At 39.6% G+C, this 25,289-nt stretch overlaps 1 protein-coding gene across 1 annotated transcript; it reads left to right on the plus strand.

Moving 5' to 3' along the window:
* The first annotated feature begins 2,188 nt into the window (after positions 1-2,188).
* myo7bb (myosin VIIBb) lies at positions 2,189-24,931 on the plus strand. Its single transcript, XM_027027539.2, is given in 47 exon segments — positions 2,189-2,206; positions 2,376-2,477; positions 2,705-2,857; positions 3,923-4,107; positions 4,597-4,718; positions 4,954-5,096; positions 5,214-5,327; positions 5,460-5,613; positions 5,745-5,821; positions 5,955-6,074; positions 7,016-7,146; positions 7,519-7,729; positions 7,984-8,119; positions 8,208-8,380; positions 9,054-9,188; positions 9,190-9,441; positions 9,954-10,046; positions 10,853-10,947; positions 11,089-11,173; positions 11,288-11,497; positions 11,898-12,101; positions 12,455-12,703; positions 12,922-13,068; positions 13,191-13,271; positions 13,443-13,585; positions 13,703-13,829; positions 13,976-14,095; positions 14,188-14,361; positions 14,608-14,835; positions 15,125-15,292; positions 15,488-15,605; positions 15,709-15,835; positions 16,159-16,322; positions 18,359-18,540; positions 18,656-18,768; positions 21,125-21,270; positions 21,725-21,878; positions 21,969-22,124; positions 22,415-22,523; positions 22,608-22,721; positions 22,859-22,946; positions 23,081-23,187; positions 23,489-23,674; positions 23,835-23,951; positions 24,045-24,128; positions 24,392-24,511; positions 24,604-24,931. Coding segments are annotated over 47 exon segments (6,528 nt in total). The 3' UTR covers positions 24,697-24,931.
* The last annotated feature ends 358 nt before the right edge of the window (positions 24,932-25,289 follow it).

The following is a 25,289-nucleotide window of genomic DNA, read 5'->3' on the forward strand; positions in this document are numbered from 1 at the left end:
GTTAAATGTACATGTTGGTGTCTTCAAAACCACTTATGACATGTCCGTTTCATCGATGTAAAAATGCTCATAACAATGGGTCTAACTGCCTTTGATGGCATAATTATAGTTTGTATTTATTTTAAAAACAAAACTTTTTGAAATGCAGATCTTTTTCTGATTTAATTGAGAGTTGAGCAATCGGATATTTAAAAGTGGTTTATTAATTTGTTGCATGAACAAACTTTAGGCGGAAGCAAATGGGCTGAGGTTAGCTGTGTATCTCAGGGTGTGGTTTGGTCATTCTTAAGTAGCATGCTCTGTATGTAAATTGTTCCATAGAACTTACAGGTTTATTGTCTTGCAGAAACTTGAGTTTATAGACGAGTTACATTGTACCGTAGGTCACCATGGAGACAAATAATACAAGGAAACAAACCAGTGTCCTATTTGTATCTGGTGTTTCCTCCCTCTCGCGTAGGTTTACCAATTGGCAGTGCTTTTTATTGCAATTTTTCTTTTAAGTAGAAGAAATTAATAAATTAAATTGGGATGTGGACAGAGCACAAAAAGGTAATAAATGGAGGTTTAGGAAACTGCCAATACTAGTGGTGTAGTCAAGGCCACTACATCCAGGTCTGAGTCAGGACCAAAACGCAGGCCAGGAATGTCCAAGACAGAGAGATTAAGATTTTTTTCATAAAATAAAAATGGAATTAAATTGGTCTGTAATTCATTAGCATTCATTATACATGATGTATATTAATAAATTGTTCAATTTAATCATATGTTCTGAAAAAATTAAATATTTCACCTAAAATTATTATAGTCTTAGTCACACAAAGGCATTTTAACGTCTAGAAGCAAATGAAGTTATTCTGTGACCTATCTTCTCTAAAACATTGGGAAGTCACAGCATAAACTGAATATAAACCAACAAATATCAGGTTTTATTATTTTATCATGAATATGAAAATATATTTATAACTTTCCAGTCTGTCCTGAAACAATCACTATCCAAATATGTCATCATGGAAAGGAACAGTTAGATTCTCAACCCACACCCAATTTCTGAGCCACAGAGAAAGTCCACAGGCCAGTTTCTCTGAGTGATCTTTTCAGGTTATTGTGAGGTACACTTTCATACCGAGTGCTTCTGAGGACATAATCATCGTAGGACTAAGTGTTGTTGATGTCAACAAAGTGGGGACTTGTACCAGAACCGCAGTTTAGCAAATAAAAGTCAGTCAAATCGCAAGTCTTTCAAAATAAGTCAGAAGTACTTGAGACTGAGAACGAACTCGAGTACTACAATATTATTCAATCATTTAAAGTTTTATATACACTAAAGTTCTTTATTTACAGTAAGTGGAGGTACACCCTTATTAGATATTTCTGTTATTAAAAAAAAAAAAAAAAAACACTGAACTTTATTGATGAGTCCCCAGCTACATCATATTATAGTACTGTGGCCTTCAGTACTATATGTGTATTTCGCCATTTCATTCTGAATTTATTGTTTAATTGCTTCTTTACTCATAGTGACTTGGCCAAGGGTCCAAAAAGGCACATTCTGGCCATAGTTTGTGATGAGACATTGTATTGATAAGGTTGAAAAGGTTTCGGTGTCATCCTCCCCACTGAATGGAAATGTCTTTGGCATTTGTTGACTTCAAATTCACTGGGTCTTGAGGTCTTTGCTAGTAAGAGGTCTTGCGTCCTTGACTGTGGCTGCCCTATGGCAGACGCTGTTAGTCTTTTATTGAAGCTTTCGCTAAGCCGAGGGCATGGGCTGATAAAGACTGTCCTCTGAAGCCTCGCACAGCAGACCAAAGTCAAAGTACCATAAAGAGGTGTGTGTGTGTGTGTGTGTGTGTGTGTGTGTGTGTATGTGTGAGGGGTACGCCTGTTTCCTTGTTCCTGTCATTCAGCAGGGTGGGGAAAAAATTACTTGAGACATGTATGGCTTTTTCTTGTAAACTGCTTTATTTAGGTGTCATCCTTAGGTAGAGGAAAGGTAACCATTCCTTCATAGAAAACTAATATTATTTAAATAGTTTATTTGTAGGATTTGTAAATATGTCAAAATAGTAAATGTTCATTGTTTGTTCTTTTTTAATGTACTATTTGTTGTTCTTTGGAGTTTTGAGGCTTCATTCAAATTAAATCTTATATTCACCATAGTAGAGGACCAACATTAAGGGTCTTAATGGTGGTGCTGACTAAGGTATGTATTCATTAATACTTATTTTGTATTTTCTGCTTTTCGTAATTCATATAAAACCACATGCGTTACTTACCACATCACAGGCATTGTTTTCCAGACAGTAGTGTGTATTTAAGATGTCTTGTTGGTTAGAGGTGTTATGTAACATAGCCTGTGGTACTGATTTTAGGGGGATTATGTCTGGGTGGACTCCAGTATTGGGGTCCCCATCGGAGCCCGAGTTAAGGTTACCGATGGCAAGCTGCTACGCCTTGTTGACGATGAGGGGAAGGTAGGAAAATAGAGAATCAAAGAGAAAATAATGTTTCCCTGCCATGATGTTGGATATCATGAGATGTCATATTCATCCCAATCAATTTCATTAAATGTTTCTACTGATCCATTTTGTAATCATGTGTTGTACATGCTTCTCCGCTACGGTAACCTAGTAACCGATAAGCCTATAGGTTCTGTAAGAGGGGTTAAATGTGTTGCTTTATTTGGCATGTTCTGTTTCAGGAGCTGTGTGTCTCTGAGGGGCAGCCGAACTCAATCCAGGCCATGCACCCCACCTCCGTGGAAGGGGTGGACGATATGATCAAACTGGGGGATCTGACGGAGGCTGGCGTGCTTAGGAACTTAATGATCCGCCACAAACAGGGCATCATCTATGTAAGTAATCTTGCCCATTCATTCTGCTGTTTATTCATACTGCTCTCCTGGTTTGGTGATTCATTTTTGTCCATCCTCTTGTTTTTTGGTTTGATCATCATTGAAGTTAGTTTAGTGATTTGATTCTTTTTGGGGGGTACAAATGTAGAAACCTTCCAACACATTAACGTGTGATAGGGATTTGACTTGCTCATAACTGGTCTCTAATAGAATACCTATCAATAAAATTTACACAGAGGAACTACTGAACAAGTGTGATGTGGACTCCATATACCACATAATATACATAAATACATCACAATATATGTGAGAGCTTTCAGATTAGCACACCATGCTAAACAGACATTAAAGTTGTCATGATACCCTAGTGACAAACCAAATATATAAAATTCCATTCTAACCTTTCCAGTGGGTGGTCATATCACACCCAGGCCTTCTAACAGGCTTGGGAGTTTGAGGGTGCTGTGCAGTATTTTTACTGTTCCTAATTGCACTATTCTGGATTGAGACAGATGTTGTCAGTCTATGGAAAATATAGGTCTATGGAAATATATTTCTGGATTCATTAGAAACAAAGTGTAACATCTCAAAATCAACTTTGGAAAATAAGTTCTCTTTATCCCAGAAATCTGCATGCTCTTTTTTTTTTTTTTTTGTCAAACTGTATCCTGCCCTTTCTGCTGCTACACTAATGCAGAGTTTATTATTAACAATGTTCCAACACACCTGATCCAGATGATGACATGCTTAGTAGCTGAATCAGATCTGTTGGGTTGATGGAGATCATGTCTTGCTTTCTTGCATGTTTGCTGAGTCAATATTCCACAAATGAAAGTGTATATACACTATGTACTGTGAGCTGTATTTTATACATTGGCTGAAATGTATTTTCTGTTGGATCGCTGTGTCTTTTATATATTCTCATAGTGTAAATTTATATTAGTAATGTCAATACACATTGCCTGGCCTGTCAGTGTCATACTCTGTGCCAAGCACCTTGCAAACCTTCCCAATCCAGAGCTCCGCAGACAAACAGAAGTGTTTTTCCAATTCTGGTTGTGTTAGACTTACATCGGCTCCGTCCTGGTGGCGGTGAACCCTTACCAGCTGCTGCCCATCTACACAGCCGAGCAGGTGTGGCAGTACCATGGACGGCGGCTGGGTGAGCTACCGCCTCACGTGTTCGCCATTGCCGACAGCTGTTACTACAACATGCTCCGCAAGCAGTGCAACCAGTGCTGCATCATCAGGTGAGTGGAAGCAGTCCTGGACCTGGTGTTAGAGTCAGAAGACAAGTTATGTTCTGACTTTTCCAGCACTTTATAGCCAAAGTGTAGTGATATGGACTTTCTCATAATAAGAGTTCTCAGGCAGCTTTGTACCAAAGTGTCATTTTCGAAGAATTTTTTTTGGATTTTATATGCATTGTGAATTAGGCCAACATAGTTTTAGTGATGTATGTAGGTAAGACTTCTTGAAAATAAATTTTTTCATGCAGAAACAGTGGTCCACAAAAATGTTATATTCTGGTTCACTCTCTTTGTGGAGACCAAAGGTTTCTGTGGTCTTAGTAAAACAAGCCAGTCAAGCGGAAACTTGGTCAACGATGTCCACTGGGAAAGAATCTACAGGGATGGAGTTGAATGGAGACAAAATATACAGTAATAAATATTTCAGTAGAAAACAGCCATAAAATTGTGTGAAGCTTAATTTTGTGTGTGTGTGTGTGTGTACATCAGTGGAGAGTCCGGTGCAGGAAAAACAGAGACTACTAAACTAATCCTGCAGTTCTTGGCCGCGGTGAGTGGCCAACACTCCTGGATTGAACAGCAGATCCTCCAGGCCAACCCTGTCCTGGAAGGTAAACCAGTGCACCTTCTGTCCTTCCCCCACCCCCAGCATTCAGCCCCTTCTATGGTTCTGGGTGATGACTCCTTTCTCTTTTGATTACTTTGTCAGAAGTACGAAGGTTTGTACATAAGGAAGAGTATTTAGCTATGCTAAAGCTGTTAAGCCTAACTACTTTGAAGCCAGTAACAAACAATATTACATCTAAAGAAATACTGGCTAGCTTGTCATTTCTTTGGCTCACATAGCCTTTGGGAATGCCAAAACCATCCGTAATGATAACTCCAGCCGTTTCGGGAAGTACGTGGAAATCTTCTTTAACAAGGAGGGTGTAATAGAATTTGCTCACATGGAACAGTACCTGCTGGAAAAGTCCCGAGTATGCCATCAGGTGAGTGGTCAGTGTATGTTTTTATGGTTAAGAAATCCATAAAGCACTGTAAAAAAAAACCCACCAGTTTAATTGGTAAATGTAACAGTTTTTTTCTGCAATTTTCTTTTTATGAAGGCACCCCAAGAACGAAACTATCACATTTTTTATTGCCTTTTATCGGGGATGGCAGAAGATCAGAAGCGCATTCTTTTATTGGGTAACGCGACACAGTTCAAGTATCTGACTGAGGTATGCACATCCTGCATATCAGTAGTCAGCATGTCTCCTTCACTGTAAACAGCTTGTATATACACACATCATTAGAAACTCAGCTCCTGTTGTTGCCAAGCACTTTACAAATCCTCTTTCCAAATTCTGCAGGGTGATTGCGTTGTGTGCGAGGGACAGGATGATGTGAACGAGTTTACCCGGATCCGCACGGCTCTCAAGGTCCTCACCTTCACAGAGAAGGAATGTTGGGAAATATTTAAATTACTGGCTGCTATTCTCCATATGGGTAACATCGGTTTTGAAGGTGAAGTGCGACATGTGGTGCTTAATGATTTTCATGCTTATCGCACCACATGCATATCCCTGGATATGACTTAACAGTTCTGTGAAAAAGTTATTTGTTTGATTTTGTGGTTGACTTTGTGATCCTATTAGCCAGCACAGTGAACAACATGGACAGCTGTGGTGTCTTGTCATCTGATCATTTCACAGTTGCTGCCAAACTGCTGGAGGTAATGTTTACTTTTCTCCTGGATTTACTGCATGATTATATCTTACATCTGTATGCAGTCATTTTACCTTTACATATAGCATAGTGTAAGGGCATGTAATGTCATTTAGGTCCATGTTTCTGCTCCTTGTCAGGTTGAAAGATCAGCTCTGGACACAAGTCTGACCTGCCGGTCTTTCATGACAAGCCGTGAGCGTGTGACGAAACCCCTCAGCTCAGAACAGGCAACAGACTGCAGGGATGCCTTAGCCAAGGTGTCCACTTAACTTCTATTCTTTCAATAATAATAGAAGTCAAGCCGGAGGTGACGGGTTAAAATGTTGCAATGATGTTTGGGTCCCCTGATTTGGTGCCACTTTAGAATAAGACTATCCTTTTAAAGGGTTTAGCAATTACTGGTTTAAAATTTGTTTATTAATGTTTGTTAATTAGGTTATAAACACCTCATTAACCAATCATCATTAAACAACAAGTTATTTTTACCCATGTCCTTTGGTTCTGCTTGAAAGTTTTGGACATCAGCCCATAATTGTATTTGTAGAGTTGTTGGTCAGGAAGTCCCTTTTTACATTTGTTTATCCTGAAAGACACAATTCCCTCTATCTATACTGAATGGGTTCAGACTGCTATCTTGTTGTGTAGGAGATTGCATGTCCAACAATGAAAATCAGTTCATGCATCATCAATCACAGATTGTCATAATCTGCTTGCTAGAATGTGATTTCTGGAAATGGGAAAGAATTCTTTACTACGTTAAAGACAAACTATTGGTTTAGCTCGCTTCATGTACGCACACGCATATGCACACTATACTTGCTTGCTTGATCCTCTTTTCTTTTCTTATCTGTATTTTACTTTTCTTTTTCATTAGTTTTTTTTTGCCAAATTCTCCTTTTGATTATTTGCATTCATGTTCTAAAATACAATCAGATGTCAACCACAAAAATGAAGCAGTAATAACACACAAAAAAGGCAACTATGACCTGTTGCTTGCCAAATAGTGACCATTCATTTATAATGTTAATCCTTGAATAAGTTACTACCTAATTTATGACCTTATTAATTGATAACCAATAATAAACACATTTAAAAAGATTAATAAACCCTTTGCAAGAGCAAGGGGTTTATGAAGTTGTACTCTTCATTTTAACTCATTTTATTTGGTTGTTCTGGGTTATTTATTAATCTTCTTCAGGCCATCTACAGCAGACTGTTTGTGTGGATTTTTGGGAAAATTAACAGCGCCATCCACAAATCCCAAACTAGAACATCTTTGTCCATTGGCCTGCTCGACATTTTTGGCTTTGAGAATTTCATCAAGAACAGGTATGAATAGAATATTTGACATTTACACTGACACATTACACCAGAAGTCATCAGCCTCCTCCTAGAGATGTCCCTTATCATCTTTCTGCCTTTAGAAGTTCTTGATTAGGTGGACCAAGTTTAGAAGACCTAGTTTGCAGGTGATAATAATTAAATGACCCAGGTGTGATGAATTATGGTTAGACCTAAATTTTGTAGGACAGTACCTCTTTAGGAACAGGGTCATGACCATTGCTGTCAGGGCTATATACAAATAACACACCTAACAAAATATGGAACCCCAACTGTTGTACACTTGTTAAGTGTTGTTTAAATTAGAAATGAATTAAGTAATTAGTAAGGGTTGGGCTGTGTATGTCTGCTTGTGTGCAGTTTTGAGCAGCTGTGCATTAACTATGCTAACGAGCACCTGCAGCAGTTCTTTGTGGCACACATCTTTAAGCTAGAGCAGGAGGAATATCTTAAAGAAGGCTTCACCTGGAACCACATTACCTACACCGACAACCAATGCACGCTGGACCTACTGGCCTTAAAACCCCTCAACATCCTGGCTCTGATTGACGAGGAGAGCCACTTCCCCAAGGTGAGTTAGCTAAAATTAGCCCCAAGTCAATTCAGATGTAAGGTCGAAAGAGTCGTAATGTGCTGTATTTCATTCCATAATGGCCACAACACTGCAGACTTTCAGTTTATTTCTGTTTAACTCTCCTTTGAAATCTTTAGCTGGACATCGGGTGTGTTTGACATGGGAAACTGCTAAATCCTGCAATGCAATTGGCAACCAAGAACTATACACAGTTAACATTTTTATTTAATCTGCAAATATGACTTTTTTAGGGCACCGACACTACCATGTTGAACAAAATAAACCAAGTACACAACAATAGCAAGATCTTTCTGTCATCAAAGAGCAGCCATAATATGGCGTTTGGTATTCGCCACTTTGCTGGGGCTGTCCACTATGACTGCAATGGTGATGGTAACATTCAGTACCTATAAGAAAATATCCTCTTTATTAATCCAACAGCAAAGTGGCTCAAGTGTGCTCTGTATTTCCACAGGATTTCTAGAAAAGAACAGAGATGCCCTGAGCTTGGACATCATCACCCTGATCCAGAAGTCCTCAAGCAAGTTGCTCAGGCAGATCTTTGAGGTAGAGTTGAGGGCCTGCATGGCCAAGTCTGCCAACAACAACAACAGTAGGATTCTCATCACCCCCAAGAACACCTTACGGGTATGTTTTACTACCACTCAGTATGTTTTAGTCCTTAATGGTATGTTTGACAGCCACTCAGGCCTGGAGATCTCACAAAAAGCAAGTTTTGGAATTTTCCCTGCTCTGACACACCTTAGTCAGCTCAGATGCAGATGGAGTCTTTCACACACAGCTTGCAATGAAAAACTAGCTGAAATTAATTAATTAATTAATTTTTTTTGGATAGTTCAAGTCCTTAGTCATGATTCATCAACATCATCTATATAAAATGTTATTTTAGTTTACAAATGTAATTACCTCTTCATGCCACTATGATTTTGGTTACATCACTAATGCTGAAGATGTGGGGAATAATATTAACCAATAATATTGTGTCATGTTTTCACAGTTAAATCAAATCCCAGTGGATAAACTCTCATCTCTCCACTACCTTAATATCATTTCACTCAAAAATCATATTGCAGAAGGAGAAATATTTCATTTTAGCTTTAAGATCACACTGGTTTTAAAGCACTTCATGCCTGTGAACTTGCAGGCTGTTTGAATGTTTCTCCTGTTGCAGCAGAGTAGCATCTTTTAACTAATTCTGTTTAGAAAACCAATTGCCCATTGATCTTGCAAGTAAGACAAAAAATGAATATAAATAAGTATGTAAAAAAATGAAAAAAAAAGTGTTAACTTCTTAATACAGCAAGTGAATGATTCACGGAGACACCTGTCCACGCTGAGCAGTCAGTTCCGGCAGTCTCTGGACTCCCTGATGAAGGCTCTGTCCTTGTGCCAGCCTTTCTTCATCCGCTGCTTCAAACCCAATGAGACCAAACTTTCCATGGTAACATGCTCCGCTAATGAGCCCTCATTACCGCTCTATCTTCACTGCCTCAAAGCCTTCTCACCTGTCATGTGACTCTCTGTTCCAGACCTTTGATCGGAAACTGTGCATGCAGCAATTGCGCTACTCTGGCATGCTGGAGACCATTAAAATACGCAAGTCAGGATATCCCATCCGCCACAGGTTCACGGAGTTCCTGGAACGGTATCGAGTTTTGTTGAAGACTACGGACTGCGATCCCAACAAAGTAAGTAATTACTCTATGACTTATTTAATTATTGCATGGGTTGTATTTTATTATTATGCATTATATGTGTTCTATGTTTTATATTATTATTTAATGTATTGTAAAATACACTACACAATAGGTGCTCAACTGTGGACCTCAAATTCAAAGTCCAGTTTGGGATTTTGTAAACACTGGTAGTTCATTTATGTCATAGGACACAGATATTGAAATCACAGCCCTCGAGTCAAAGATACAACAGGTTTGAAACCCTGGGAGTGAGTTATGATGGCAAAATGGTTAATCAGATACATTAACTGTCCACTTACCAGTGATTACAAAATTCAGGATCAGAAATGAGGTCCACAGTTGAGACCCTCTGCACTACACCATAGTATTTGAATCAACTTATTAGAATTGATGTTATTACAGCATAATAAAATAACCTTTGTGTGGCAGCACACATGCTGTAGCTGGAGGTCTCTGCAGCCATGTGTGTGTTGCCATTGTCTAATCCCTGTGTCTCCTAACAGGAGTCTGCAGCAGACTGCTGTGATGCCATCTGCAGAGCCGTGATTCAGGATAAAAACGACTGGAAGATCGGCAAGACCAAGATCTTTGTCAAGGTACCTGTGGCCTTCCTGTCATTCTATTTACAATTCCTGTGCCTAGCCAATGCCATTTAGGTTAATACCTAAATGTATGGTAGGTTTTGTTGAATTTGAATGCTCTCTCAAACTTGTAAACTCGAGTTTCCACTAGGAAGTTGCAGTCGATTGGTTTGCACAGTTGTAAGTACTTGTGATAAACTTGGGCGATGCATGATGTTTTCTGAATTCACAAGTTGTTGCATATCACCAGCCAGTATATTCTGATATTACATGAACACAACAGACCCATACATGAAACATTTACCAAGTTACATATCAATGATACTGCAATTGTTGGATCACTGGTAGTCATCTGATGTGATTGAGCCAGGGACCCTTCAAACACAATATTTATATGATGCTTGTTTCAATAATTAATGCTACCTACTAGTCAGCAAATCCTGGAGAGGATTTTCACTTCCTAAACATGAACCTTAATGAACCATACACCTCTACCCAACACATACCTTTATGGAGGCATAAAGGTCTTTTCCTTGACTGGGTATTCAAGTACTCTTAAATATGCAGACAGTGAGGACAACAGCCAGCAGACCAGTTTTTGATGTTCCACCAAATGTCAGACCTGTTAAAATGTATCGAAGCCTATTCTCTACCATGGCCAATCACTAAACTAACAATTCATTCAATGTGGCTATAGTGCTGCTTTGAAAAGCTTTGAAAGTGGTTTGTTCTATCATGGATTATTACCTCTAATAATTGTCCAATGGCTTATAATTAGAGATGTAATTGGCATGTTCCTTCATTTGATTGTTTGTCCTCAGGATTACCATGACTCCTTTCTGGAACTGGAGAGGGAGCGGGAACTCAGTAGGAAGGCTCTTATTATTCTGAGAGTCATGCTAGGTCACAAAGACAGGTGCTTCATACTTCATTCTGTCCTTACCCTGCCTCTCACCATCCCAACTCAATCCCGAACTGCACCTCCAATCCAACCCATTTTGAGCAGGCGTGTGCTCAAAAGTTGATGTGTGTTTTTCTTTTTTTGTTTGTTTTATAGGAAGACTTTCCTGAAAAAGAGGAGTGCAGCCTTGACTGTGCAGAAATACTGGCGAGGTCACCGGGACCGGAAAGAGTTTGGGAAAGTAAATGACTCCCCATTCATCTTCAATGCCCTGTTCATCTTTGGTGTTAAATGGCCTAATATCTGTGCAGAGCAGGCCCTCTTAAATAGAGGTTTCCTCTCTCTCTCCTGCCAGTTACGCCAGGGCTTGGTCCGCCTCCAAGCTGTGATGCATGCTAGACAGGACTGTTTAGAGTACCGTCACAGACGGACGGCTGCCATCACCCTGCAGACGCACACCCGTGGCTATCTTGCCAGGAAAGACCTGAAACACAAGCGAGATGCCATCATACTGATGCAGGCCCACACTAGAGACCTCCCAGCCAGGAAACAACTCGAGGACGATGTACATTCTTTTCAGCAAACATCACTGTTTCTAGTGACATGGTGTTCATGTCATGCTTTCATCTTGCCGTGCTTTGTACAGACCATGTTCAGTTCAGTTTAAATTTAATATCATTGTACTTATAGACAGGTGTACAGCTTAGAAAGAAAACCCATGGTAAACATTTAGCAAGAAACAAAAAAATGATAATAAAACAGTACAATATGTTTTATCAAGAACAAATTCTCTAATACTGAGTACTTTTCCTCATTTACTTGTTTGGGACAGACAGCTCAATATGTTGGGTAATTCTGTCTCTCACCTGGTTTATGGTGTCAGCCGTGTATTCGTTCATGAGGCTATCAAGGCCTCACCCTTGGTTTTAATTTTTTATTTAAATTTTTTTTTGGTGGTATGCCAGGACTTCCTGCCTGAGCCGGAGAGGCAGGCACAGGAATTCACCAGTCAGGAGCTCCAGAAGAGGCTTGAGGAGGTGCTCAGCCAATCACAGGAGGCAGCTGCCAACTCTGTGGACACGACCGATGAGGAAATGGTGACAAGCGTCTTTAACTTCCTATCAAAAACAGGAGGAGGCCAGGAGGCGCCAGCTCCAAAGGACTTGGATGTAATTTCATTATTGCACTGGAGAAGCAGGAACAATGTACATTTCTGATGGGATTGTTCTTGCAGCTCACGTCCTGATTCATATCCGAATGCAACTGTTAATCTGTTCCTATGCCTAATCATCCTAAAGGCACCAAAAAAGTTACAATCATAATAGCATAGCGTTTACTATTATTTTAGTGTTATTTTTAGTGCTTGTATAATGTATTGAAACAACTGGCCAAAATAATAGTGATCAATATAAAGCAACACAGAGAGACATGAATAGATTAGGAAAGCTGTAAACTTGCACTATAGTTATGCACAGAAGTTAGCAGTAAGTGAATTGTATTTTCCTGGTGTTTCTGTTTGTAGGATCAGGACCGAGAAGCAATGGACATGAAAGATGTGGAACCAACTGAGAGTGTCATGAAAATTGTAGTGAGTCCTGCAGAGGAAGGCACTCCTGATAGCAACGATGAGAACAATGAGGAGGAAGAGGAGGATGAGATCTCCTTCTCTAAGTTTTCTGCTCTGCATTTCCAAGGCTCTGCTACACACATGCACATCCAGCAGAGACTGTGGCGCCCCCTGCTCTACCACGAGGATGAAAGAGATACGCTGGTGATCACTTTTAGCATTATAATCATCATCATTTGAAGTTGGAGCAATGGAGGATAAATTGGGGGAACATGTTACCATCATGTCACCATATCTTCTCTCCCCTTCTGTCCTTACCTCTCCTCCATCCCATTCTTATCTCCCCTCCATCTTATCATTACCTCACCTCGGCTGACTCCTCCTCTCCTCTCCTCTCTTTCTGTGCTTCTCCTTCTTTCCAGGCATGTTTAACAGTATGGTGGATCATACTGAGATTTATGGGGGACATTCCTGAGCCTAAACAAGCACGTGTAATGGCTGACCCCTTAAAGATGAACCTGGGCCAAAGACAAGGGCGACGTCTCAGTAACCTAGTCGGTTTAGATCAGGTGAACTCTTGCTCATTATGAAAGTCATCCTTTCCATATCCCCATGTTCTTCAGGGTTCCTTAGACCTTGCTCTGTCAAACAGCACTGTCAGGATTTGTTAACGTTAACCTTGTATCTACAGAAAATGCTGTGGAAAAAGCAAAAACAGAACAAACAAGCAGTTGGAACTGGGAAGAGAAAATATTCCACCATTCCTGAAGAGGTCAGATAATACTTAAGTTTACCTAAATATGCAGATAATATTTAGATAATATAGCTGAATATTTAGATAATATGGTTGAATCTGATTGTAATTAATGCACAGTACTATTGTTATTATTGTTGTTGCAACCAAAGTGTTACAACTTATATTGAAAGATTTATTGTTTTGCAGTGTGTAGAACCCAGTTCTTTATTGGAAGATAAAGAGGAAGATGATATTTTGATTGGTGAAGGACCTACTCTTGATCGTCCAATGACTGCTTTGGAGAAATTGCACACCATTGTAGGATATGGCATTGTTAGACCAGACATTAGGTAATGATGCCCTTTTTGCATGTAGGAACACCATGCTCATGAAATCTCTGCAGTGTGATACTTTCTTGTAATTTACTGTAAAATTGTGAGCAAAAATATTTTCTATCTGCATTGCAGAGATGAGATCTACTGCCAGATTTGTAAGCAGCTAACCAATAATAAGAACAAGAACAGCTCTAACCAAGGCTGGATACTTTTGTCTATCTGTCTTGGCATCTTCCCTCCAACAAAGCTCCTCAATAAAGTAAGAATACATTCTATTCTATTCTATTCTATTCTATTCTATTCTATTCTATTCTATTCTGTCTTTGTCCTGTTCTTTTCTGTCATGTTGCACTGTTATATTCTCTTCCTTTTATTTGTTCTGTTCTCATCCATTCTGTGCTATAGACTCTGCAGAGTTTTATTCGCAGAGGGCCCAGTGAGTTCTCCTCTAACTGTGCTAAACGTCTCCAGCGTACTTTAACCAATGGCGAAAGAAAGGAGCTGCCCTGCTGTATTGAATTACAGGTAGGTCTGCCTTAGGATGAGACTTGGTTTTCAGTTGAGACCGGATGTGTCTGGAAAGGTTGAAGCCAAATCTGCTACGGTGTCATTTAAAGGCAGTGGAGACAAAGGAGCCCATCAAGGTGGCTGTGGCCCTGATGGATGGTCGTGACCTCAGCCTGGAAGTGGACTCAGCCAGTACCTCTGCGGAGCTGTGCAGTGACATTGCACAGAAAACCAATCTGTGTGACACTTTTGGCTTCTCCCTGTACATCACCCTCTATGACAAGGTCTGAGCAAGCCTTATGACTTCAAAAATATTGTTCATGTTGTGCTCTTTCTTTCACACCAAGTGTTTTTTTTTTTTTGGCTATCCAGTTTTATTATCTTTGTTCATACTTCCCATTCAGCTGTAACTTTTAAGACTGGAATCACTGCATTGGTCTCTTCAGCCAGATCTGCTCCCCCAGTCTCTCTGTTCTCTTTGCTCTTCTGTTCTGTGAGGGTGGGTTGAACCTCTCCTTCTTCGCCTGTAGATGTGGTCTCTAGGCAGTGGTGGCGAACATGTGCTGGATGCCATCTCCCAGTGCGAGCAGGAGGAACGAAGACAAGGCAAAGAGGAGCAGAGCGCACCCTGGAAGCTCTCCTTCCGTAAGGAGCTTTTCACTCCCTGGCATGACTGCACCTTCGACCATATCAGCACTGACCTCATCTACAGGCAGATCATCTGCGGCATCAAGTCTGGAGAGTACCAGTCTGATAAGGTCCGCCAGAGGTTTATGTTTATCGTGTCTGCGTTAGCCCTGTCTGTTCTCTGAACCACCTAGTTGCTTCTGCCTACTCTCATGGAATTTTTATGACATCATTGACTTAGCAACTTACCAATCATGAGGCAAAATCATGTTAGGATGGTTTGAATAAGGGAAACTGATGTTAGAATAGCATTCTAGCTGTTTTGAGTTAAGAATATTTATTGTTTATTCTGAGTCCTGCATATTTTACAGCTGCTATTGCTGCTGCCGTTTAGAATCGCTTTTCTTGTGCCTTATTCAGGAGGATGAATATGTGCAGCTGGCAGCAAAGCACTATTACGTCCAGTACGGCACAAAGAGAAGCTCGGAGATGGTGAGGAGCGTGGTGCGCGAATGCATAAACCTCACCGTTATCGAGAGCAAGTCTGAGGCCATGCTGGTGCAGCTGGTCAGCTTGGCACATGAGCAGGTATTATACATCACTTGATCTCCCTGTACATGCTCGTTGGAGGTGTTGGTGCAATGTTATAGTGGCTGTATTTAGACCAGAAGTAGCTTTGGCAACAGATAAATATGGTGGCAATATGGGAGGTGAAGGTTACAATTGAAAGATATGATACATGAAAAGTATTAGCAATTTTATGTCCATTTTGTATCTCCTTAGGGACCTTATACAAAGTCCGAGGAGAATGCTAATACTGTGAAAGCAGATGTGGTTGGCTACGCTTGTCAGAAGTGGCCCCTCTATTTCTCAAAGTTTTTTATGGCTCATATGATTTCAGGTAAATTCCCTTGTAATATATGCCTACTGTGGTCCCACCTGTAAAATTTAATTTTGATCATTTTTTTGTATGTGTGTGTGTGGTGGGGTGGGGGTTGATCCAGGTCCCTCTTTGCCGCAAGACCAGTTTGTGGTTGCAGTCAACTGGAGTGGGCTATCCTTTCAGGAAGGAAAAGACAGAACATTTTTGCAGCTGACTTATCCTAAGGTGACAGGAATCCAAATACTCAGGTAAATGTTTGGCATTATTGTTAACCTCATGAGATCTCGCACTAGCTTACTACAGGTGCCCAGTCCTGTGTGTAAACTGCAATACTGCCTATTTAACGCATTTCCTTTACCATAATAATACATATATGCAGGATAAAAGGGATATGTCAACCAAAAATGCTAATATAGAAAGTGGGGCTAACTTTCATTTAAGTTAGATGTTGTTTCTTGCTAAATGCCACTGCTAATTTTCTTTCAGTGCAAGCATCATATTAGCATGCTATCTCAATGATGCCTATGCTAACCTTCTTTCAACTGTGTTTATTTGTCCCTCCATCTGCCAGTGAGGGCAGATTGGGTGAGGTAGTATGCATCACCACTCCAAGGGATGAGTATAAACTGAAGGTAGCAAAGGCACATGCCATGGTGGAAATTCTCAACATGTTCCTCGTTGGGTTGAAGGAACGCTCGGTCTATGCTGTGGTGCAACAAGACATCAACAGACCAGGTACAATACAATACACACCTTCACTGCACTGCAAGTTGTTAACTGAGAGAAATCAAGCAATGTTGCAAATAATTGAGAGCCAGAGACTGATGTAGAGACTTACATATGACTGTGAGTCTAAGTAAAAAGTATTGTTTTACATTGCCTAAATTATACAACAAAGCTATTGTAATCTTGATTTCTTGGACAACCACAGAGGTTGTGTTTTATTGATATGTGTGCATATATGTGCATTGGAATTTATATGCACATACTGTAGAGTATGACATCTGCATGATCATCTGAATCCCATAGTACCCCTACATCCCAGGAGAAAAAAAATTCTATATGATCCTGTATGACAGTAGAGTATTGGGTATTGGAATGAATATACACTACAGACAACTGTTTATTACACCATATGTGCACTTTTCCCACATAATATTAATTAGTTTATTACAAATATGCAGTGGTAAAATATATTGTGTAATATATGGAGAGGTTATAACTTTCTGCCATACAGCAGAAATGCATACAGCAGTGGGATACAAGCTATTTTTGAGTCCAGTAGTCCATGTAGTTCAAGTGCATAAAGTATAGCTTTGGTACCAGCTGATTGCTGTAAACACACATTGGTGCCTGGAGCTGCTCTAGGGCAGGGGTGGGCAATTAATTTTCCTTTGGGGCCACATGAGAAATTGGAATGGTTTTAGAGGGCCAGACAAATATACTTAACTCAGTTCTACCCAATACCTATATACTGTATACAGTATATATACACTATCCCTTCATAAAAAACAGTAAATGAAACATTACAATAACATGAAAATGTGGAGCACAGAATTATAGCACAATTTAACAAACATTTTTCGAAAATGAGCATCTTCTGCAACATTTAAAAAAGCTAGCATCACAACTTTACACAAAAAAATCTAGTTTTTCAAAGACCAGCATCACATTAACTTTATACAAAAATGTTCAATGAGAGAAATCTAGCCTGTTTTGGGCTTGAACAAGTGCACTGAAGTCAGGCTGAATATCTGAGGTGGATATGCGAAGGGCAGCACACAAGTGATCATCACTGAGAGAGGATCTGTATCTAGATTTGTTGAACTTCATCACTGAGAATGTTTGTTCACATAGGTAGGTAGATCCAAAGAGAACTAACATCCTCCAAGCATGCCTCCTTATGTGTTATTCTTCTCTCTTTGAGAGAAGAATAAAACTCCAGCAGTGATACTTACTTAAAATGCTCTGCCAGTAGATTGTCAGACTGCAGATCAATGAGTTCAAGCTGGACATCACTGGGTGCATTATCCACACGGCATGTAAAGGTAGAAGAAATCAGAGAATGGCCTACTGTTTCTTGCAGTTTTGTATGATATTACAAAGCTGGTCCTGACAGCTGCATCCCTGGATGAGTGGAGCTTTGTAAAAAATTCTTGCTGCCTTTGCAGTTTTTCTGCGTGTTTAGTCTCGTAATGGCGATTCAAATTGTAATCCTTAAACACAGCTATCTGCTCTCCACAAACTAAGCACACAGCTTTACCTTTGTCTTCAGTAAATAAATATTTAGAAGTCCATTCCTTGTTAAAAACTCTGCATTCTGCGTCAATCTTTCTTTTTTTAACGTTAGCCGACATATTTAAGGGCTAACAGCTAACCTTGGCTAAGAGCTAACTCCTAGCTATCCAACTAATTTATTGAGACGTTTGAGTTGAAGGTGCATAAGATCACTGAGCGGAAGACGCAAATTTAAAAAAACAAAAACAAAACATTTGCTGTCAAAATAAAAGCAGTGTAGTTGTATTTCGTCAAAGTCCTTGATTTCGTGCACCTATCACAGTGTAATAGGTGTCGTAGTTACACATTTACTTCTGACTTCAAATTTTCCAACGATCTCAAGCGGTCAGAGATAGTTAGAGGGCTGGATGTGGCCCGCGGGCCGTACAATGCCCAGGTCTGCTCTAGGGTGATGTCCCTGCACATGATTACTGCAAGTTACTTTGTGGCAAAAAATTCTTCTTAATGGTCTAAATGTTTTTTTTTTCTCCTAGATGATGCAACATTATTGAGCTGCAGAAAAGGAGATCTTATTTACATTATTAAAGATGGAGAGTATTCTCCTAAGGAAGGTTGGATGAAAGGACAGAATGAGAAGACAGGTCAAAGTGGAGCCATTTCAACAGATGCCATCATGATTCTGCCAACCCTGAGTAGACCCTCCGATGAAATACTGGTACTGAATCAACCTTAATTCACGTTGGTTTACTTCAGAGGCTGTATGGTCATAGTCTATTTGTATCAATAGACTACATGACCATAATGTGCTTGTGTTGAACTGTTGTCTTTAGAGTCTGTGGGACCCAAATCAGACAAAGCCTGGAAATAGTTTAGACAAGACGGAAAATGTCATCGAGACAGTGGCCCACATTTCACTCAAAGAATTCTCCTTTGAATATTTCAGGTACCGAATCTATTGCAATTTATGAAATTAGATGACAAATATACATTTGAGGTACTAAACCTAAATGTTAGTGGTCTTCTACTATTGGAATCAATTACTAGACTAACAATAATTATACTGTAAATAAAAAAATGAAGATGTCATGTATAATGGTTGTCATATAATAGCTGTTGTAAAAATCACCAAATAGAAAATTTGCCTTGCCTTGAAATCAGAAGTATAGAAAAAATATTAGCTTTAAATATACTTGTATAATTGCAATGATAAAAAGCAAGAAAGCTGGTGAGTAATAGCAATAGCAAGCAATCCGGGAGACCACAGAAATGGTTGATTAAAGAGAATGCTTTTAATCATAAAGACAAACTTTTGAAAATCTACTATAAACAGAAGATTACTTTACTTCAAGCTGCTAACAATTTATATGTCTCAAGAACAGGAAGGAAAGTTACAAATTGCACAGAAAAGTAGACTTTAATAATAAAGATATAATATAGATTTCTGGGACAATGTCTTTGGACAGATGAGGTGAAAATTAGAATGTACCAGCGTCATAGAATTTTTAAAAAGTGTGATGAAAAAAACAAATGCTTGTGATCCAAAGAATCTTGTCTGTGAAACATGGTGTCATGGGTATATATGTATGTTATCATCAGGGGTCTTCACTAATGATTCTGCCAACAACTGCAGCATCATAATTGCTCAGATCCAGTCAAATACTACAAAACACAGTGTGTAGTACGTCACCTTACAACAGGACAATGATACAAACCACAACTAAAGGAACTGTGGAGCTTTTTGGGAGCCCAAAAGTTGATGGTTAATCACCTAGGCTTTACCCCCTGAGCATGCATTTTACTTGCCAAAAACAAGACTGACAACACCAAAGCAAGAAATTAAATAGCTGCATTACAGGGCTGGGAGAGAATCATCATGAAAGATTCCTATTGTGCTGCAGACTTGCATGATGTAAATGTCCTTGAATTAAAGCTGATGCACTGCCTGGCCAAAAAAAAGGTCACACACTCTAATATTTCGTTGGACCACCTTCAGCTTTGATTACGGCACATATTCGCTGTGGCATCGTTTCCACAAGCTTCTGCAATGTTACAACATTTATTTCCATTAACATTAAAAATACATTGATGGAATAACCTGGTCCTTCAGTATATTCAGGTAGTCAGCTGACTCATTCTTTGGGCACATAATGTTGCTGAACCTAGACCTGACCAACTGCAGCAAGCCCAGATCATAGCACTGCCTCCACAGGCTTGTACGGTAGGCACTAGGCATGATGGGTGCATCACTTCAGCCACCTCTCTTCTTACCCTGATGCGCCCATCACTCTAGAACAGGGTAAATCTAGACACATCAGACCGCATGACCTTCTTCCATTGCTCCAGAGTCCAATCTTTATGCTCCCTAGCAAATTGAAGCCATTTTTGCCAGTTAGTCTCATTGACAAGTGGTTTTCTTAAGGCTACAAAGCTGTTTAGTCCCAATCCCTTGAGTTTCCTTCGCATTGTATGTGTGGAAATGCTCTTACTTTCACTATTAACCATATCCCTGAATTCTACTGTTGTTTTTTTATGATTTGATTTCACAACACGTTTAAGTGATCACCGTTCACAATCATTCAAGATTTTTTTCTGACCACATTCCTTCCTCTAAGATGATGTTTCCCCACTGTCCTTCCACTTTTTAATAATGCGTTGGACGGTTCTTAACCCGATTTTAGTAGTTTCAGCAATCTCCCTAGAAGTTTTCTCTGCTTGATGCATGCCAATAATTTGACCCTTCTGAAACAGATTAACATCTTTTCCACGACCACAGGATGTGTCTTTCGACATGGTTGTTTAACAAATAAGAAGCTACTCACTGCATCAGTTAGGGTTAAATAACTTGTTGCCAGCTGAAACATAATCACCCATGCAGTAATTATCCAATGGGAGGCTCTTACCTATTTGCTTAGTTAAATCCAGGTGGTGACCCTTTTTTTGGCCAGGCAGTGTATTTTGCAGTTTAACCTCTCAGACATTGTTTTAATTTCAAATCTAATGTACTTGATTACAGTGCCAAAACAAACAATACTCCAGAGGTTAAAAAAAAACAAAAAAACAAAAAAAAAAACAAAGCATCAATAGAAAACCAAAAACATATAATACCCTGCAACTAAAGATGTGATATTTTAAAACACTAAATCATTCTTCATTATATTAGATACACTAGATATTATATACACACAGTAATATGTAATATTGGAATAGTTATACTCAGAATAAACTTTTGATATTCATTAAAACCAATATACAGTATCTAAGATGTGTTTATGTGGTCTCTCTCATGCTACTTCCCACAGGGAGCCGGGCACGGCTGGGCGGCAGGCCAGAGCAGGGGGCCGGGAGAAACTGTGGATGAGATCCAAGGAACTGCTCAAACAACCGCTACTGAAGAGTCTGCAGAACGAGTCGGATCTCAGCCAGCTGGCCTGTCAATGTTTCTTCGATATCCTCCCTGCTCACTGAAGCCTTTTAAGACCCTTTCATAATCAGACATGGCAACAAACAACATTCATAATCAGACATGCCAGCAAACAGCATGCCCTATATTGACAGTTTACGATATTCAGGAAAAGAATTAGGAAGTCAACTGTGCTATGTTAATAAAATCTACATTGTGCTAACAAGTGTTATTAGTTTTCATTAGTTATTAGCCTTATTAGCATTTTTTGGCAAAATTTCTCTATAAGGCAACTAAAATGACTAATATATGGTTTTCTTAAATTGACAAGATCAGTTATTGCTTTTACTTCATATGTTATGGAAGTGGCAAATATCCACACACTTGGGGAGATAATTGGCATTCAGTGGTGCATTCGATGGTGCCTGTTTTGTGGTCTTATTACAGTAAGCTCCATTAAAATTAATAATCCTTACAGTTTCCCTTAACTTTGCCCTACCTATTCTTAAGTACATGGGTGACTACCCCACCAAAACTGTACGCACCCCAATAGAGCTAACAGACCAGATCTTTGGGCCTGCTTTGCAGTACCCTGCCCTGAGAGATGAGGTCTACTGCCAAATCATGAAACAGATGACCAACAACACTAATGGGTGAGCCAAACTGGAACCAGACCGTGATATTCATTTCCCATCAGTAATATTTAGGTGAATGGAATGTTTGTGTTCATATTTGTTTCACAGGTTGAGTCTGGAGCGTGGCTGGCAGCTGCTTTGGCTTTGTTGTGGACTCTTCCCCCCAAGTCAGATATTGCTAACACATGCTCAGCGGTTTCTGCAGTCCAGGCCCAGAGATCCTCTGTCAGCTGCCTGCCTGCAGAGATTGCAGGCCATGCTGAGGTAAGCTCTGTAACACTACCACCATTAATTGTGCACTTTAAGTAAAAATGCCAACATGGCTAGCAATTCATGAATGCTTGTTGCTAATTGAATTGAAAATATCTTTAAAGCACCATGAGATTATAGCTACCATTCATTCACCTTTTAGACACCTTGGCATATAAATATACAGTACATTTTAATAAAGAAAGGTGAATTGGTCCAGCTGTGGGCTATGAGAAATATGTTGCCCCTGGGTTCTCAAAGTGAGAATTCTTTGCTTAGTTGACATCACACATTTCCTGTTTCAGGATCAATTGTTTTAGGACAATGCCACCACACCAGGTTGAAGTAGATGCGATTCAGCAGAACAGCTCTCAAATCTTCCATAAAGTTCATTTTCCCAACGATACTACAGAGGTAGGTTACCTCCTGACTGGGACATTCCTCTCACTTCTACCTTCACATGGCTCACTCTATCCCTGTCCTCCCTCCTCCCAATAGATCTTTGAGGTCAACACTACTACAAGGATTTGTGACCTCTGTCGCAACATCGCTAAAAATCTTATGCTGTCTTCCAGCAATGGATATGGCCTTTTTGTGAAAACCACCAACAAGGTTCCAATCTTCTTAGATCAGAATATCAAAATGTTTTTTTCCCTTAAGTTCCCATTTGAAACTGAAATTCATCACTTCCAAAGGGCACCTACATATGGAGTTCAGTACAGAAATGACCTTAATATGTCTCCTTTCAGGTAGTGAGCATGAATGACCAGCAGTACTTTTTTGACAACCTGAAGCAACTCACAGATGCCCCCAAGAAAGGAAAGAAAACAAAAGAAGGTAGGCTGTGAAGAAGCAGGCTGTAGCTTGTTGTGCAAAATATTTCTTCCCAATTGTTTTGCAGCTTCAAGAAGTTCATTTTCATTACTTTTGTACTTGGATGGAGAATTTTGTCCTTTATGTTTTACATGTAGGGTCTCTGGCAGTGGTTCCCTACCTGGTCCTGTTCTTGAGGAAGCTCTGGTTTAATGTGTTACCTGGGAAGGACCTGACAGCTGACCTTACCTTCCATTTCCCCCAGGTCGGCTCAGTGACCTGCTGACTCACTCCATCCACCAGCATGTACTTCTCATGGAACCTTACAGAGGCACTGCTCTTAGGAAAGCACATGCACTTGCTCTTAAGTAAAGGAGAGATATCATTGTGAAGCTGTAGTTTTTTTTTTTTTTAAACATCTTTACTATTTGTTAGTATTTTTAAAAACCACCTGTCCTCCCATTACCTTTCTACATATGTGTTCCACTTTCACTGCTTCCTGTTTATATAGGGAATGTCACTGAACCTGGAAGACTTCTTAAGCTACCACTCTTGTGTTTCCTTAGGAGGTACCGAAGTATCTCAGAGGGTACCACAGCATGTCTAAGGAGGAAGTGATCAGCCTGGGCGGTCTGCTCTTTAGGGTCAAGGTGGACACAGACAGGACTCAGTTTGTTATGATTCCCAAAATGTTGAAGGATCTCGTACCAGCTGATCAGCTAAGAATCATGTCACCTGAAGACTGGAAGAAGGTCAGCCAGTTAAATCATTGGTTTATCATACTTGACACCAGTACTGATTAACTTCTTGATTATCAACTTCTCGTCATCGTGTTGTGATTTTTGGGAAGGTGGGTGGTGTTTTTGATCATGCTCAGCTTGAGACAAGGTGCTCATTGTTTTGCATTTACAGCACATCATCAGTGCATACAACAAACAAGCAGGCATCACTGTGGATGAGGCCAAAGTCAGCTTCCTTAAGACCATCTCTCAATGGCCCACATTTGGCTGTGCCTTCTTCGAAGTGAAGGTAACCTGCAATATCTAATATGCCATGCCACAAGTTGATTTAATGCCTAAGCGAAAACAATTTATTCACACTATCTATTCCTGTGATTCACAGCAAACATCAGATCGCAGTTATCCCAGCATTATAATGATCTCAATCAGCAAGCAAGGCGTTAGTATTATTGACCCTAAAACTAAGGTAAATATCCCTGCATCAGCTTTTTTTAATGGTGGCAAGTGGGCAAAAATAAATGGGAAATGCAAACGTACTGGTCCAATAATAAGTGTTCAGTGCTCTGGCCAATGTGTTCACATTTCACAGGATACTACATTAATGCACATAATTATAAACCTGGGTTTATATTGCCCATGTCATGTGGCTATGTTTATTTATGTTGTTTTACTTATAATGCTCTGAGTTATATGCGACTCAGCACCTACCCTGCTCCATATCTCCTGTAGGAGGTGCTGGATATGCACCCTTTCAGCAAAATCACAAATTGGTCTAGTGGCAGCACTTACTTTCACCTTAATGTTGGCAACTTGGTGAAAGGCAACACACTGCTCTGTGAAACATCACTGGTAAGGACAACACAACAAATTCTGAATACTAATATTAACTTTACCATAGATGAATAATCATAATCATTAATCTTTTTTTTGTTTATTTTAAGGGTTATAAAATGGATGACCTGCTGAAATCCTATGTGAACATGTATGAGAAGGAGAGGACCACTGTCATGCCCAGAAACACGAGGTTCTCTTAGAATAATCCACCACACCATCGATTTTAGTCTGTCCACATGACTTTCATACACCAAGTTGAAAACCTGATTTTGCAGGACTGCGCAGTAGTGGAAGATGTAAACTTTATTTAACTGATGTGATAGAGTAGTAAGAAGTAGATAGTCATAACTATAGGAAAAGATAGGAGTTGTATTCTCATTAGAGGTGAGTCTAATTTCAATACTATGTGATTATACATACTTAAGATATAGCCTATAGCAGCAACAAAGACTCTTTTACAAAATGTAACTGCCAATAAAATCACTGAAAATGAATGGTACAATTTTTGTAGTTTTATATTTAATTATACTCACTTTGTCATAGAGTTTACATTCTCAGACCTTTCAGAAATTTCATGAGTGTATCTGAGTGGTAAAATTCACGGAAGGGTCAGTACAATTGCATTCCTTATGGGATGTTGGTCTTCATAACAAACTCCCTATCTGGAGCTTTTTATAGCTGGATTCCATACCTTCATTCCAAACGTTCATTTATCTTTCAAGTTACGTAACTTCCTGCTTTTGATCACCTTTGTACAGACTGTGTCACCTTAGTTTGAGTACAGTGAATATAG

Source organism: Electrophorus electricus, chromosome 15 (genome assembly GCF_013358815.1).
Source record: "Electrophorus electricus isolate fEleEle1 chromosome 15, fEleEle1.pri, whole genome shotgun sequence".
Lineage (NCBI taxonomy): Eukaryota > Metazoa > Chordata > Actinopteri > Gymnotiformes > Gymnotidae > Electrophorus > Electrophorus electricus.